An 18,908-nucleotide genomic window follows, 5' to 3' on the forward strand; every position below is an offset into this window, starting at 1 on the left:
GAAAAACAAAACAATCACACTTTGAAATCATTTGCAAACTGATTAAAGAGAGACACAAGTTTGAAAATATAAAGCTGCAGAACTGACTCTGTTTCAATACCTACTCAAAGCACTTCTAACAAAGTAACTAAATTCCAAATATAGTAACAACCACTAGTGCTAAGCCACTCGACTTTTGCCACATGTCAACTGAGAAAGAAAGTGTCGCCAGCTCAGCTAGACCGCTTAGCTCCTTTTCTCAGAAGAAGCCACCTTGGCTAGTCTGCTTAATTAACTATGATCATCTACTGGGAACTCAATGGTCCACTAATATCGATAGCATAGGTGTCAGAGGGTTCCTTGGTGTGAAAGTTTTCAATTTTTTGTGAAACCATATGAACACCTTGTCCCAATTGCTGCATTGCCATAGCTCTCTGTCCTTCTAGTTCCATTGCTACTACCTTCATGCTAGGTCTTTCCTCACTTTTTATTCCTAAACAGCTTTTTGCAAGATTGGCAATGTTCTTGAATGCCTCTGTATTTCCCTCAGTGATTATGTCATTGTCAAGAATCTCTAATAACCTATCCTCTTTCATTGAAGAAACAAAGAATGATGCCAGGTTTCTTTCATTCTCGGGTCTAACAAACGACATCACCTTCCTGCCGGTTAGCAGCTCCGCCAGAACAACTCCAAAGCTATAGACATCACTTTTTTCTGTTAGACGGCTTGAATGCATGTACTCCGGATCTAAGTACCCCAATGTTCCTTGTACAACGGTTGTAAGGAGATTTTGATCCAGAGGAATCAACCTTGACGCTCCAAAGTCTGAAACTTTAGCTGTGTACTTTTTGTCGAGGAGTATATTTCCAGTTTTGACATCTCTGTGTATAATAGGCGTAGAAGTTGCAGAGTGGAGATATGCTAATGCGCTTGCAGCTTCGGTTGCTATCTTCAATCTTAACTCCCATGAAAGTGGTGATCTTCCTTGGCCTTTGTTGTGGATATGCTCGAAAAGAGTCCCATTTTCTATGTACTCATAAACTAGTAAAGGAACTTCTGTCTCCAAACAACAACCTAAGAGCTTAACCACATTTCTATGGTTTATTTGCAAAAGCAAAATTACCTCATTGATGAATTGTTCGTTACATTTTTCAGCACCGAATTTGGACTTCTTAATGGCAACCACCTTGTTATCAGGTAATATCCCTTTATACACTATTCCATAACCTCCTTCACCCAGAACTCTACTTTCATGGAAATTGTCTGTGGCTTTTTTTAATTCTTCTGCACTAAAGATTTTTGTCGTCTCTTGAGATTGGCTACCACTTGACAAATGTTGCTGTAACAATAATCCGCCATTTTGTTCGAAGAACTTCTCTTTCAGTTTGAGCATCTTTCTTTTCTTCATTCCCCAATATGCTAGTAAAATAGCAATCAACAGTAATATGCTTACACCTGCATGCATTTAAATTCTGTGGTTTTTTAAGATGTAGGAGAAGTTATGCCTTTGTTTGGCTAGGATAAATTAACTAGACCAGTTGAGAATAAAATATATACATCTCCTGATACTAAACTAGATTTTGGATTTCCATAGGGAAAAAAAATGAAAATTTCTAATGGCACATACAGAGTTTTACAAAAGAAGTTAACTATAAATAATGCATTCTCAAGTAAAAAAATTAAAAAAAAAAAACAGTAAATAATAAGTTTCAAACAAATAATATAAATGATAATTATTTTTGATGATATTTATAATCTAGATAATGTATACAAAATCCTTCTATGATCAATTTTTTATGATATGGACATTGGAAAATATTTGGTTTTTGAAGAAATTACCGTTAATACTATTATACAAATACGACCATTTCTTCTAAAACTGTCATCATTCAGATGTCTGCATGTTAAAAAAGGTATGAAAATTTGTATCATAAAATTTTCATATATATAGTTTGTTTACATTGCAGATGTCTGCATTTTATTAAAATGCTGAAATGATTTTATATGATAGTTTTTCAAAAAACCATTATCAAGTAACATCTGCATTTTAATAAAATGAGGACTTCTACACTGAAAACTTTTTTGTGTATATATATATATATATATATATATATTAGGTATGTATTTGAATTCAAAAATTCAATTCCAAGTCTTGTACCTCTTGTTCCATTTTTCCTATTTCATTACTGTTGGTCTAATTAATGATATAATACCACAACATTTGGAAAAATTGTTATCCCTTATTTTCCGAACTCGTGATATAATAACACCCAAAAAAAGTGCTACTTCTTTTCGTGCTTAGTTTATTATTAGTTTGTCTGCTGTTACAATTTTTAGATGACGTGGCATTATGTCACCAATTGGACAAAATGAACACAAAATTAAGACCAAATAAAAAATATAAATGCGAAAATCATTTGTAATAATAAAACATGATGAGCCCTAGTTATCTATTACTAGATTCATCAATCCTATTCCAATGTTATAGTACCTAATAACGATGTCAGGATTCAATAGGATGCATGTAATGAAAACACTACCGATATACGTACCCACTGCAGTACAAACGGCGTGAACTAATTTAACAGGCTGATTGTTAGTGACTGACTTGCTGCAATCCGTTTTGTTTGTGTGGTAATATCCTTTTGGACAATTGCAAGTCCATTTCCCTGGTAAATTCTGGCATATACTATTTTCACCGCAGCTGCTTTCAATTTTGCATTCATCAATATCTGAAAAGAATATGTTAATATCGAACAATTGGGAAATCCAAACCAATTTTTCAGAAAATCCAGCAATGTTAATAAAAATTACCAACATTAACTTAATAAATGCACACAATGAAAAAGGGTATTAACCACAACACAAATTGTAGTTAAAAGTCTACAATTTGAGGGTATTAACCACAACACAAATTGTAGTTAAAAGTCTACAATTTGTAATTAAATGTTGTCAGCTGCAATAAACTTTGTTGCTATGTTGTGGCTCCGTGGCTGAAAAGCTTTAACAATAGAATGTTGTGGCTCCATGGCTGAAACGCTTTAACAATACAATGGTGTAGCTAAAAGAACTTTTACTCACAATTAATTTTGTAGCTAAACGTAATATTATGGCTAAAAACTATTTGTTGGTGAATACCATAACAACACATGGTGGCTAGTTCACGGCTAATGTTCTTTTTTTTTTTTTTTTTTTTTTTAATGACACTACATAAAATGAGAATCAGTAAAATTACTGTGCGTTTAAAAACAAAAAGTTACTGTGTGTTGAGCCTAGCTACTGTATATTGCTTTTACAAATATATATGAGTTACACGTGGTACAATGAAGCCTCATCCAGGCTCGAAAATCACTTGGGCTTATTCTTTAGACTAAATGTTGTCAGATCTTCAATAACCATTTTATGGGCTCTGGATTATGATTGTTAGGTCTTGAATTCAAAATCTTATAGATATATAGTTTTGATATAAAGTTGAATTATTATCTTTTTAAAAATTTAAATAATGAAATGTTAATCATGATTACATCTCTATCTTAACAATGGATTTGAACTATTAAATATTTGAGACTACAAATGTGAACAAATATTAAACTCCATGATTAATCAGATTTAATATAATGAATGATACTATACTAAAAATTAACTTTTGTTATAACTAAATGCATTGACCTTTTTCTATGACAAAATAGACATACATCTATAGTTTACCTATAACGTAGTCAAACTTTTATGCAATTAAAAAAATAATAACAAAAAAATAACATATAACCAATTCTCTAATAAATTAAAACCTACACAAACAAGTTAATATTAATTTGTTGAGTCGTACTATGGATACTAACTTAAGACTTATATAAAGAGTCACATATTAATATTTTATTAGTTAATATATTATTATAAGTTAATTATGGATAAATAAACCTTTTTATAGATAAGTGTAAGATCAATTAAGATTGACATATGACTTTTGTTACATATATTGTTACATTTATTTAGTATTTTTAGCGCTATTCAATTTTGTTTTTAAATTTATATTTGGTAATATGTGTTTGAAAAATAATCATAATAGCTGTTGCTTTATGGAAACACTCCTCCTTACCAGCTTTAATTTGTCTATTAAAAAATTGTAACCATTTTAAACACCTTTTAATTAAAAAGAAAGTTTTTTTTGCAATGCAAAAATATTTCTATATAATTCCACAAACATTCAAATTACTAATATGTCCATATTTAATTTTTCCATTATAGTTTTTAAATTTCAAAATTGAATTATATTTAAGTTGGTAAGAACAGCAATGTCGGCTCTACAGAGACGCAACAGATAAAGCAGGAGTCTCGGCTCAATTCTGCCATTTTTGGAGTCGGAGAAGGTGGCCTAGTTTTGCCATTTTTTGAGGTCGGAGAAGGTGGCTGAGTGTGTGGGTGGTCTGTGAAAGAGTAGGGTTTGAGGTTTTTGGGATGTTTGTGGGGGGTAATGTTGAAGAAGAGCAAATGAGTTAGTGAAGATAGCGAGGAAGAGTGGAGAACTTTGGGATGCCATCGCCAATTGTGAAGCTTAGTTTAAAGGAAAGGAAAAGAAAATAGTAGAACTTGTAGATGTGCAACCGCATGCATGCCCTTTGAGATTGGAAAATACTTCTCTAATTCTATTAGATCAAAGGAAAAATAAAAATTGTTAACTAATTAGAACGAGATCTGGCAACATGTTGGAGGTTTGGTGATCGGTCCTGGAGGTTGGAGCTTTAGTGGGAAAAAAAAAAAATTAAAAATAGATTTGAAACTTTACTTTTCTAAAACTTAAAAAGTAAGAAAATTGAATAGGGATATCATTGTAATTTAAAATTGATAAGACTAGATAAAGTTAATTTAGAATGCAATTAGCATTTTTCTTAATGAAAAAATGTGAGACCCCAACAACCTAATGGACAAATTTGGACAGAAATTTGGTTTCTTAATAATTTCATATTTTTCTTTCTTTTTTAAAAAATAAAAAATAAAAAATTGCGGGAATTTTTTGTAGTGTTCATGTTCTGTGTATATTAATTAATCCATGCTTGTAAATAATAATTAAACAGTGGAAATTAATGAAGAACCATCACCTTGGCAACCATCTGGGTGGTATGGGTTCCCTTCATAACCAGGCAAACACTGGCAGAGGTAACCAAGAGAATTCTTGGCGCACTTGGTGTTCCCTTTGCATGCGAAGTTGTCTTTCTTCTTCGCTTCATCACAGCTCTCATTCCGAATCCCCCAATTTAAAACAACCGGAACCTTTTCTGTGGCATACAATTCTTTAAAACTGTTTTTGGAGAACTTGAACTTTCCTTGTTCAACCACGAAAGCATAGCCGCATGGGTTAGAAGCATTCACAAAAGTGCGGTCTTTTATGTATCTGTCTACGTAGACCGTTATATTCCTAATTCCACTGGGGATGGGAATCTGGCAACACCCCACGCCTGAGCAAGACTGATTATTGCTTGAAAAACTGTCAAAGTCCATGTCATCGCATGTGGAAACACAACCAGTATTGTACTGTGTTTTGCCTCTATAACCTTCAATGCCTCCAAAAGTGTTACAGCCCACCACTGTGAACGTGTTTCTGTCAGAAGAAACTGTATAATTTTTCAGCCAGAGCCAGGGTCTGTTGTTTTCTCGTTCGCCATTCTTCGCATAACAAGCTCGGCCTATAAAGTTTTTGATGCTTAACTCACCGTCCAGGGATATGTTTGTAATTTGAATGTTACTTGAATTTAGAAAGAGGGAAGATTGAGTGCAATTGAGGTAAAATTTTCTATTTCCAGGGAGGGAACAACGTGGGGTTATGCCAAAAGGGTATGGAACTTTCACTTCACCACAGTGGTCCGGGCAGCCAGGCAAGGATATTGATTGTGATTCTACTGCTATTGTTGCCTTGGCTGCAAAAGCAATACTAAACAATATTGAGATGAGATGAATGAGAAACTGCTTTGAGTTCATGGCTGCTATACTAAACTGGAATTGGAAACCTTTCTTGTATTGTTAATTACAAGGGCTATGGCTACCAAGTCCTTTTATGGAGCAAATGGGGGTGGTTGGGAAGAGTGGAAGTCAATCCCTGTTTTCCAGGTCGTCTTGTAAATAAAATGAAGTTAGGCAGGAAAGTAGTGTGCTATTATGTCAGTGGTAGACCAATCCAACAATAACATGTCATTTCAGCATATATGACATATATGATTTTTATTTTATGGATAAGCTTAGACTATCTTTTTGGTCCATATATTTTTGTTCCAAACTCTAATGACTTGTTCTCGAGTCATCACACCTGAGTCACATGCCTTAAATTACTTTCCAAGAAAAAAAAAAACACTATTTTATAACAAAACTCATATATTACCGGTTTTGTAAATATATCATTATACTATATTAAAAATTATAGAATGCTTCCTCATATTTTTTCTTTGCTGCAATATCGCATTTTTTGTTCACTTAATTTTAAATATGTTTTCGCTTATAAATTAGTGCAATCAATTATAAGTTGCAATATATTTTTGTTCTGGTTCTAATTGGCTTATCCACAAGTAAAAACTTGTCTATTCAAGAATAGATATCCTTACACAAGTCAGTAGGTAGCTGAATGCTTGCCCTATCATAACACGTACGGCACTGCAGCTTGAGCAACAGACTTAAAAATTTCTTTTCCTGCGTGGCATAGAGAATTCAACGTATTCTGCCACTCCCTCTACCTTAGACTTGACTTGATCCAAGATCCAATCCAGAATTTTTTTTGTTTCCCGATGCTTGACAGCAGCGACTCATACGTTCCATCAAATTTCCACACTCTTCTTGGTTAGCTTCAAGGAAATAGAAAATACTATATCATCCGCAAAGAAAGAACATTTGCGATATCAAAGAGCAAGTTCGAGCTAAATTTATGCCATTCAACTGACATCCTTCATCTTCAGGTTCACCATATTCAATTTTGTTTTGCCATTCATGTTTAGTTAATTATTTATTTTAAATCAAACTGAAATTGAACGGATTCTCAATTGACTAAATAAATAAACAAATTTATATAAGCATTTGAAAATTGCATGAAACTAGAAATATTAAAATATAAGGAAAAATTACACAAAACCCCTTCCACCATTTGATAGTTACATAAAACACCCTGAAAGTATGAAAATAACAATTAACCCTTTATATTATAGGAAAACGTTGCAAATTAAACCCTACTGTCAATTTTGTCATTCAAAAAGTGATTACAATAGTATTTTAGGACAAAATGCCATCATTATGTTTGTAACATTGACTGTCCTGCTACTTAAATATATTCCATTAAATTGATAATAATGTGTTTACGAAAACAGCCCAAATAAAAGCTATCCATTCCTCACGACCCGAGTTTAAATCCCTTGACTTGTTTCATCTCCTTCAGCTAGCAGAGTAATCATTTAGAATAAAAAATAAAACTCACTCTTTCAACTGCGGACTCTTTTTTATTTCTTTTTTAATTATCTTTTCCTTTTCCTTTTATTTTTTTTAATTAAAAGCAAGACTTAGATTTTTCTACCCAAAAAAAGAAAAAAAAGAAAAAAGAAAAAGGAAGACGACTTAGACTTAAGACTTGGCATATCTTTGGCCCAAAAAAAGAGAGACATTTTTTTTTTTCTTCTCTTGCTTTTACTATGAAGGAAGAAAATGAAGAAGAAAATCTAACAGACATGGTACTAGTTTAAGAAAGGACAAAAGGGGGCAAAAAAAAAAAAAAAAAAAAAGAAAGGAAATGACAGCACACTGAGAATGAATAATATTATCTTATATATGAACATATTTTAAAGTAAATTGAAAGATGCATGATTAGTAATTATAAGATAACAAAAAGAGTAAGTTAAAGATGATATACAAATTATTGCGTTACACATATCACTGCTGACAAGCAGATCTAGCCACTATGGTAAACAAATAGAGTATGAAAAAATATATATATTTCTCAAAAAATGTATTCTTATGATTGGGTTTTTTTGTGGTGAATTTCCTAGTAACCAAACAATTATTGTCCTCCATTTTATTCATGGGTGGAGTTAAAATCCGGACTGTCTATAGGCTTACAAGATGATCATCAGAAGAGCTCTAACAAATTAAGGTGAATGCTGCATCCCAATTTCAAATGTTCCGATTATTGAATAAAATTTGCATGTGAGTTGCGATATAGAATAACCAATCAAGGAAACTAATTAAATATTGGATGTCTAAATCAAATTTCTGAAAGAAATATTTCCTACAAACCTCATTATGTCCTATTTAATAATTATTTTGCTTTGACAACTGGACGTCGCTAGCCTACTAGTCTTGGCCTAACATAACTTTTGTCACTCTCACTCAACGTCACATTCTATCTGTAAGAATTTGCCCCCCTCATTTCACTCACACACGCCAATAATGCAGTTTAGCCCCCTTTTTTATATTTTTTTGGTTATGATACTTTTTTTTCCCCCTCATTTTTCTAATTTTTACTTTGTCTCGTACCTATTCTTTGTCGAAAAACATCTCTTACTTGTTTAAAGTCGTAATTGCTTATTATAATTATAACATTTATTCATTAATCACAATATTTAAAAGTAATAATTATTTGCAATTACAATGATTTAATAATTATTAGTTAGTAAGTAGTAACTCAAGAATCATATAAATTTGTAATGTATTTATTATGAATGTGAAATCATTCCAAAATATTTAAACCATATTCTTCTGCAAAAAATAAAAATGAAAAATAAAAAAGCAATTCTATTTAGTTTAGTACATAATATAATTAATGGAACTATATACAATATATGTAGAAAAATTTGCCATATACTTATATCTATTGACAAATCATTTGGTCCTTGATTGGGTACATTAAAAATGAATAAGTATTGAAAAATTTTGAGTAGTTATCCCCATGATTTTTACATTGTTCCATCTAATTCATTTAAGAGACATTCCATCTAAATCGTTCAATGCACAACATAATTTGTCAAATATTTTAAGGTATAAAACCGGCTCTTATATATATATGTACTTTGAGGAAAAATAAATCATGAATATATAATGTTGCCCATTAGAAAAATTTTCTAAGTCCACCACTGTAGAAGATAACCATGTACAGCTATTAGATCACATAGATTATATAGATTTAAAAACTATGAATAATTGTTACCCACCATATAATGTCTAACTTTACCCATAATAAGAATCTATTAAGAAATATGTAAAATAACTTAGCGTTCTCATGCTATAATAATAATTAGGTAAGAAGCCTATTTAGTAAACTAAATAAATAAATAAATAAGTTAAGAAATATGGGCCCGGGTTCATTCATGCATGTTGAAGACATATAATTCTGACAGAGATAGGGTGGGAAAAAATATGAATTGGTCCTGAAACCATCTATTTCTATATGGTTCTTTCGTAACTTTTTTGACACATAGTAAAAATTGATTGATATGATTTTAAAATGATAAATATGTTTTAATATTTTGATTTTTATTATAATTGTGTAAAAAAAAAATTTGGAGAGAGCTTATAAAAACAGGTAATCGAGGGACCAACTGATTTTATTTCACCCCATGCTGATTTTGAAATTTTCCACCTAAGTATATATTTTTTGCACTAAAAAAATCTATAATTTTATAAATTTACCCACATCTAAGTTTTGGTAAAGAGAAATCTAAAGTTAATAAAGTAATCTCATAAAACACAAAAAAAAAAAAAAAAAAAACCTTTCATATTCACTTTACAAAAGAATAATTTTAATGATACCAAGTAAATATACCAAACTATCTAAGAAGTGATATTTGCCAATATTTAATTAGTTTATATTTATCTTTTTAAAAGTTTATTTATCCATAATTAAGTTATAATAATATGTTAATTAATAAAATACTAATACATGTTACTTAGCACACATCATCTTTGGCATTATTTTTTACAAAATTTCTTTACTTTTCTCCATTCTCATCTCTCTCTCAACACGTGGTCAAGTGTGTAGCTGTGTATTGGCTTGAGGGGGCACTGGCCACCCTAAGGTTTTGAAAGTTTTTTATTTAATGTACATCTTCTTAATATTATTTTACTTAATATATTTAAGATAAAAATGTTGCCCCCTAAATAAGGAAAGGACAAAGGCCAAAGAAAATAAATAACGGGAGTATATTAACTAATAAGTTAATAATTTTTTTATTAAGATAATTTAGTGTTTTTGATGAAAATTTGATTGTAATTGATAAACTAAATGAAAAATATTTGTAATATCATAATTTTTTTTAACTTTTAAATTACATTAAAATTTGAGATTTAAAATTATATTTATTAATTATCAATTTTCGACAAAGTTTTTTTTTCTTAAACAAATTTTTAATATGTCATTAAATCTATATTTTATCATTTTAAAATTTTAAATTTTAATCATTAATATGATTTAATGACTAAACAAAAAATCTGATATTAAAAATATTCATCATAATGTGAACATGACTGTGTATATATATAAAATTTTTAGAAAATATTATATTCTTTAATTATCAATTAAAAAATAATATATTATCATTAAATAAAAAGTAATATATTATCATTAAAATATATATTTGGAAACAAAACTAATCCAAATGTTAATTTTCTTTTGTGATATTAGCGTATCATTTTCTTGAAATCCTGAATATTTTATCTATTCTCCATATAATATTTTATGTAATCCTAAAATTTATTCTTAAATAAAAAATATTAAAATCAAAATAATTAATACAAAATTATATATAATTAACGGATAGTGGTATAAAAAATAATTATATTTATAAATTTAAATATTAAACAGATGAATTAAAAAATTATATATAAGAAAATACTGTTGATAATATATATTATCAAAATACTTCCTTAACATGTTGATGATTTGTTGCCGTGACTAATGTGTCTTATCCTATTAACATTATTATACATTCCACTGTTAAGGCAACTCCGTACACTAATAGTATGTGTGGGTTCCTCCCGTTAGAATTTTGTCATGTCTATCCGCAGAGTGATAATATTGCTATTGAAAAAGACTTTGGTTCTTTGAAAAAAATAATAAATAAATAAATAACACTTTTTAAAAAAAATAATAATAATTATAATAAAAGAGACTGTTTTTATGTGTTGTATTCTTTTTTACCGGCCATCATGCTTGTCTAAATGAATTTTTTTTTGTTTTTTTGGACAAGTTAAAAAGTATCCTTTTAAGCGCCTGTCCATTTGACACCTTTTAAATGCAGTTATTTTTACTTTTATTATTAATACTTTTGATAAATTGGGGGTTGAGGAGAGGAGATTTTAAGAACAGATCATGAATTTAGAATCTGAAGTTATCATCAGTAGCATTATCAGCAGGGTTATCCGAATGCCTCTCTTGATGCAGTCAAGTCTTAATAATATGTACTTCACACTTTCCACCATTCTGCTATTTAGACACAATGTCTTGTGGTGACAAATCCATCTATGCTGTCAGCAAGTACTACCAACGTCCTGATTTACCCTAATGCAATCATGTCACACACATTTTAAAAAAGGAACTTTGCACGGGATATAGGAAACTAAAGAAAGGAAATAAGCATCAATTGTAGAATTATCATGTATTGATTAAAGAGCATCATTCAAGGACATGTTATTAGGACATACTAGAGTATGATTTGATGAACTAAAAGTCTCCCAACTGGGACAAATTTGAAATCTTCATAGATTGAACCTTTCTTAAACTCTGTTAAGGTGAAGTCTTTGAAAAGGGTGGTGTCTTATCTGGCTAAAAGCAGTGGAAATCAGATTTAATTTAGAAAACACTATAGTAGTCTAACTAATAAATGCTAACCCATATATCTTATTAAAAGTGGCAAGCACATTGGATATAATATATATGTATAACTTTTCAAGATATGCTCAAGAAGACTTAGAAAGTATCATATGTTAAAATTTGTGGATCTAAACATACATAATAAATTTTATAAATTATAAATTACTAACCTCCAAACGCAGTCATTGATAAATTAAATCTTTAATCCTGCAAAATAGAAAACAATGTAAAGTAGTGCCTATGGACACACTACTCTCAAGCCACTCTCAGATTTCTGAAAACCCTAATATCAAAATACCGTATGGCATATATTTATTTGCTTGTCCTAAACCTTTTATAGTTTCTGCAAGTCACACTTACCCATTAATTTTAACACATATAAAATACTAATAATTTAATAATATAATAATACTATAAAAAATATGGGTAAGTCAATAGGCTTATAAAGAGAGTTGGTCCTCCAGTCCAATGGACCAACTGGAGTCTTATAGAAAGTGTGTGACCAAAGGCTGTACTACAAAATAATAAAATAAGACAGTCCCATTAATGGCATAAATAGGCTTTGTAAGTGAGTAATTGATTATGCTAAGTCCACAATTATTAATTTATTTAACATTCTTCCACTTGGACTGCATAATCATCATCATATATATAATCCAAACTCACTTACTACACAATCCCCTGAATCATAATACCATTTCATCTAAACATATAGCATACCGGCATGGCACATTAATATACTAGACTAGGCAGTAGAGATTCTCTCAGTAAATCTCCCAAAACATGATAACATTTTAACTGAGCACTTTGCGTGCTATAAACTTAGTTTAGGTAGTAAAGATTTACCTAACCACGTGTAATCCTCAACACACAAATACCATTTAATCCGAGCACATTGTGTATTGACAGGATACATCAATATACCCAAACTAGGTAGTAGAGACTCACCATGGCACCTGTGGATCAACATACACATATACATAGACTAATAGTCTCAACAGGCCTATAAATATAGGAGTAATAATATGTGTAATAAATCATCTCATCTCATAAATAAATAATAATCCACATACATCAATGTATCAAAATACTCAAATAAATAAATAATACTTAATATGGACATTATTGCAGAAATTATAACAAACTCTCACTGACCCATAGCAGTCTCAGCTGTCTAACAATCCCATACAGGACACATGCTCCTCAAATACGCCTACGGGTAAGGCTTTGGTCAGTGGATCTACCACCATGTTGTAAGTAGGCATGTGAACAACAGTAATGAGGCCTTCTTCAACTTTCTCCTTAACCACAAAATACTTAATATCAATGTATCTCACACCAAGGGTATCTTTTAAATTATTGGAGAAAGATACTGTTGCAGTATTGTCACAATACATCATAATAGGTCTCTCAATGGAGTCAACCACTCCTAAATCATGAATAAAATTCTGAAGCCAAACTGCATGACGAGTAGCCTCATAACACACCACATACTCTGCCTCCATAGTCAAGGATGCTGTCACTGACTATTTGGCACTGTGCCAAGATACAGCACCTCCTACTATGATAAATATATAACCAGTGGTAGATTTCTTATCATCCACACAGCCTTTATAATCTGCATCACTATAACCAACAACATCTAGGGAGTTGGTACGTCGATATGTCAACATATGATCTTTAGTACTCTGAAGTTATCTAAAGACCTTCTTAACTGCTTGGTAATGAAAAGGAGCAGGATTGCTCATAAATTTACCAAGCACACCCATAACAAAAGCTATATCAAGCCGTGTACATACTTAACCATACATCAAACTATCCACTGCTGAAGAATAGCGAACATTTCTCATCGCCATCCTCTCTTTATCATTTTTGCTATATTGATCCTTAGAAAATCTTTCACCCTTTGTGACCGGTACACTTCCAGGAGAACAATTATGCATATTAAATCTCTTAAGGATTCTATCAATATAGGCTCTTTGAGACAATTGCAACACATAATTAGTCCTATCTTGAACAATCTTGATGCCCAAAACAAAAGAAGCCTCTCCAAGATCTTTCATATCAAAATGGTTGAACAACATCTACTTTGTCTCAACCAACAGGTCAATGTCATTAGTAGCCAGAAGTATGTCATCAACATACAACACCAGAAATATAAAACTGCTCCCACTGACTTTTATATATATGCATCTATCAACAACATTCTCCTTAAAGCCATTTTGGATAACAACCTCATCAAACTTAAGATACCATTGCCTCGAAGCCTACTTAAGACCATAAATTGACTTCTTAAGCTTACAAACCAAATTACCATTACCTGTTTGTTGGAAGCCAACTGGTTGAACCATTACACATTTTCAAATAAATCATCATTCAGAAAAGCAGTTTTAACATCCATCTGATGCAACTCTGGGTCATAATATGCCACAACTGTCAAAATGATTATAAAAGAATCCTTTGTGGATACAGGAGAGAATGTCTCTGTGTAATCAATTCTTTCCTTCTGGCTAAACCCTTTAGTTACAAGTCTAGCCTTATACCTCTCTACTTGACCATTAGAGTCTATTTTAGTCTTAAAGACTCATTTGCACCCTATAAGCTTGCTACCCAATGGTAACTCAACCAAATCCCAAACACCATTTAATGCCATGGATTTCATTTCATCTTCCATTGCATCCAACAAAAAATTTGAGTGTGAACTGCTTATGGATTCCTCATAAGTGACTAGATCTGAATCATCACTTATGTCAAAATCATGCTCTTGCAAGTAAATCTCATAGTCATCAGGAATAGCTGATATCTTAGTCCTTTATGACTTTCTCAAAGGCACATCAGTATCTACAATAGCTGGGATATTTTGCTCCTCAATGATGGGTTCATCCTGATCAACTACTGGTTCATCAACTACTAGATTAATAATATCTCTATCATGAACACAACATTGGGAATGAATACATTTTCTTCTCTAAATTGAGGCTCCCTTGGACCATTGCTATCATCAAACCCAAAATCATCTTCAAAATAAACAGCCCTATCTGATTCAACAATTCTCATGGTGTGAGATGGACAAAAGAATCTTGAACCCCTAGATCCTATACAATAGCCAACAAAATACCCACTTATAGTTTTATGATCCAACTTCTTAATTTGGGGATTATAAATCCTTACTTCAGCTTTGCAACCGTATACTCGAAAATGATGCAAATTAGGCTTTCTCCATGATCACAACATAAAAGGAGTCTTAGGAATGGATTTACTTGGAACTTGATTCAAAATATAAGCAGTCATCCTTAAAGCCTCTCCCCACAAGTAATCTGGCAAACTAGAATTTGCCAACATAAATCGCACCATGTCTAACAAAGTGCGATTTTTCCTCTCAGCTATGCCATTCTGCTGAGGTGTACCAGGCACTGTATATTACGCATCAATGCCACACTCACGTAAATAAATTGAGAATGGCCCTGGGTTCCGTCCAGTCTCATCATATCTGCCATAAAATTCACCACCTCTATCAGACCTCATAGCCTTTATCTTCTTATTCATTTGAAGCTCCATCTTTACCTTGAACTCTTTAAAAGCAACTAAAGAATCTGACTTCTTACGGATAAGCTCAACATGTCCATAACGAGAAAAATCATCAATGAAGGTAATAAAATACCTATAACCACCCAAAGCAGTTGGTGTAAAAGGTCCACAAATGTCAGTATGAATTAATTCCAAAACATCTCCACACCTTGCTATCTTATCCTTTCTAACCTTAGAAGTTGATTTCCCTTTCACACATTCAATACAAGTTGACAAGTCCGAAAAATCAAGATTGGGAAGTATTCTATCCTTCATTAAACTTTCCATTCTGTGCTTAGAAATATGTCCCAAATGCTTATGCCATAACATTGAGGAATTATCATTAACTTTTGGACGTTTAGAAGCAACAATAGGGGCAACAATAGAATTAACAAAATAATTTGGACTATTATTAAATAAATCAAGTTTATATAAATTGCCACATAAAGTTCCAAAACCAACAACTTTATCATCTTTATACATCTCAACTTTATTATTCCCAAACAAAAAACTAAAACCTTAACTATCCAAAAGTGAAATAGATAACAAATTCCTCCTAATTGAGGGTACATATGAAACTTCTTATCATTCTAAAACATATCCAGTGGCAAGCTTCAACTTGATTGTTCCCATGATATCCACCTTCACTCTTGAGTTATCTCCCATATAAACATGTTGCTTAAGATTGGTTGGCCTCTTTTGCCTTATCATCCCTTACAATGAATTAGTAACATGAATTGTTGCTCCAGTATCAAACCACCAAGTATTCAATGGCACATCAATAATATTGATCTCAATCATTAAAATATTACCTTTCTTTTCTTGCTTTCCCTTCAAATGCCAATAATCTATCTTCTTGTGTCCAACTTTATTGTAATTGCTATACTTTCCATTGAAGTAGGCTTTCCTTTCCTTTATGCGATGAGCTCCATCCCTAGGCCCTTTTGGCTTCATACCAGAAAACTTCTTCTTGTTGGGCTTAAATCCTTGTCCAGACGTAAATCCTTGTCCAGGCTTAAATCCTTGTCCTTTCTTTTGGAAAACCCTTTTGGACTTATCTACCTGATGCGAAACTATAGCAACAGATCTTCACCTACTTAGCTTAATATCATCTTTCTCTTTTACAAGAATAGCAGTTAATTCCCCCAAACTACATCCTTCTTTCTTAGTATTCAAACTAGACCTTATATTATCAAACTGAGATGGAAGACTCTTCATTATCGAATAGGTCAAGAACTCCTCTCCAATGTCCATCTTAAGGTCCTTTAACTTATTATAATAAGAAGAAAGTAACATAATGTGGTCCCTTGCTCCTTTAATTCCATCATATTTAGTATTATTCAAAAGGTCCAAACAATGATGCTTCTCATTCATATCAAACTTGATAAATTTCTTTCCTATCTCTTCAAGAAGTTCTTTTGTAGTTTCCACCTTTTGAATACTTGCATAAATTGATTCGTCCATATAATTCTCCATCATCATCATGCAGTACTTATTAGAATGCCTCGAATCCTCATAAAGTTTCCTATCTGCTGCACTACTCTCATCAGTTGGTATCACTGATGGATCTATCTCTAAAGCCAAATCCAATTTCATAAATGTCAAATTCATAACTAAAGTCTTCTTCCATTTCTGATAGTTTGTCCCATCCAATTTCATCATAGCAGTCATAGGCAGAACATTTGGAGTGCTACTAACTGTGAAAATAGTAAACACAATAAGGCCATTTAATATATATATATATATATATATATATATAAGAATAACTATTTTCCAGTCCCTCAACACAAAACATAAAATATCAATATCGCTAGGGTTTTTGTAGCACAAAAGATATCCTTTTGCAGGCCAGGGACAGTCAACCAAATAACCACAATCAAATGCATTGAACCGAATCACCGATAGGGCAACTCAAAACCTGCAATACATGGCATTTAATTAACTTCCACTCCCATTCCAGGCGTGATATAAAGCAACAAAAACCACCGACAAGGTAGTTTAGTTACCCATATAGACTTTGATTAATAAGTGGGAGAAAATAACATATTGGCAATTTCATAAAATAGGTAAATATAAAACATCCCATCCACTATGCCAACATACATTACATTGGTACACATAATGCCGATAAAATAAGTCTCACGACAGGTGAGTACCTAAAATTCCATACTACTATACCAACTAGACACAAAGTCTCTTTAGGAAAAGCAAACTTGTTCCAATTCCAAACATATATATTTAATTTTAATTCAAGCAAATTGGAATAGAATAATTAAACAAATAAATAAATAAACAATAAATAAATAACATTTTTTTTAATAATATTGAACAATATATAAATAAAGAAGTATACAAACAAATAAATAAAACAATATATATATATATATATATATTTTATTTTACTTATTTATTTATTTATTTATTTTTTGAAATTTCGGCTGCTGACGTCAGCATCCTTTCTCCTTCTCTCAGTTGGGTCGTAGGTCGACCTGGTTTTCTGGGTAACTGGTCGGCCAACTCGCTTGACAAACCCGCCTATAAAACACAATTCCGGCTACTGTTTTCTACAATATCGGCGCCATTCTTCTCCTTTCGGTGTGGGCAACAATTTTAAGGGATCAATTTGGCTAAAGGAGAGCTTAAAACAAACACCTAAGCTCAAGATTATATTCGGTCAAAACCAAAAAATAAACACGCATGAAATTCCATAAAATTCCAAGCACTTTTCGGGCAATATGGTGCCTTTTGATTCATGTCTTCTTGGGAAACTTTTTCCCCAAATCAATTTGATCCAAAGACCCAAAAAATTTAAACACCAATGTGAGAATGACATACGGCCAAGGGTTTCCAGATTTTTTTTTTAAAGGAAAAATTAGGTGTTTCAATACATAATTGGGGTTCCAAAATATTCCATTCGATACAGAAAACACAATCCTGTAATATTCAGATCAAGTCAAAAAACAAAAGTCGGGCATATATCAAGTTTCTTTGTCAATAAGATAATAGCTTCACAAAACCATGTACACAGGAAGGGAAAATAAAATAAAGAAAAATATATTTGATCATACAGAAAATCAATATGCATACTGTAATATTCGAAACATAGTCAACGTCAATACACATACTATAAAATTCGAAACATAGTCACGAGACAAATCACAACGAAATTTATTATGCATATTAACCATACGCTCTGATACTAATTGTTAGAATTTGTGGATCTAAACATACATAATAAATTTCATAAATTATAAATTACTAACCTCCAAATGCAGCCATTAATAAATTAAATCTTTAATAATGTAAAATAGAAAACAATGTAAAATAGTGCCTATGGATATACTACTCTCAAACCACTCTCAGATTTCTGAAAATCCTAATATCAAAATACCGTATGGCATATGTTTGTTTGCTTGCCCTAGACCTTTTATAGTCTTTGCAAGTCACACTTACCCATTAATTTTAACACACACAAAATACTAATAATTTAATAATATAATAATACTATGAAAAATATGGATAAGT

General features: G+C 31.5%; 1 protein-coding gene across 1 annotated transcript; it reads right to left on the minus strand.

Moving 5' to 3' along the window:
* On the minus strand, positions 1–6,077 carry LOC107434423 (wall-associated receptor kinase 2). Its single transcript, XM_060815211.1, has 3 exons — positions 5,080–6,077; positions 2,533–2,712; positions 1–1,435 (listed from the first exon to the last, which is right to left on the minus strand). Exons 1-3 carry the CDS (start codon positions 5,954–5,956, stop codon positions 285–287), a joined length of 2,208 nt encoding a protein of 735 aa, XP_060671194.1. The 5' UTR covers positions 5,957–6,077; the 3' UTR covers positions 1–284.
* Positions 6,078–18,908: the final 12,831 nt, after the last annotated feature.

Source organism: Ziziphus jujuba, chromosome 1 (assembly GCF_031755915.1).
Source record: "Ziziphus jujuba cultivar Dongzao chromosome 1, ASM3175591v1".
Taxonomy (NCBI): domain Eukaryota; kingdom Viridiplantae; phylum Streptophyta; class Magnoliopsida; order Rosales; family Rhamnaceae; genus Ziziphus; species Ziziphus jujuba.

Excerpts from the sequence above, each read along its gene's own strand:
- LOC107434423 (XM_060815211.1), bottom strand. The coding sequence starts at position 5,956 with ATGAACTCAAAGCAGTTTCTCATTCATCTCATCTCAATATTGTTTAGT. Across the intron at positions 2,713-5,079 it reads CCACCCAGATGGTTGCCAAG|ATATTGATGAATGCAAAATT; the intron begins GTGATGGTTCTT and ends TATTCTTTTCAG. Across the intron at positions 1,436-2,532 it reads CGCCGTTTGTACTGCAGTGG|GTGTAAGCATATTACTGTTG; the intron begins GTACGTATATCG and ends AAATGCATGCAG.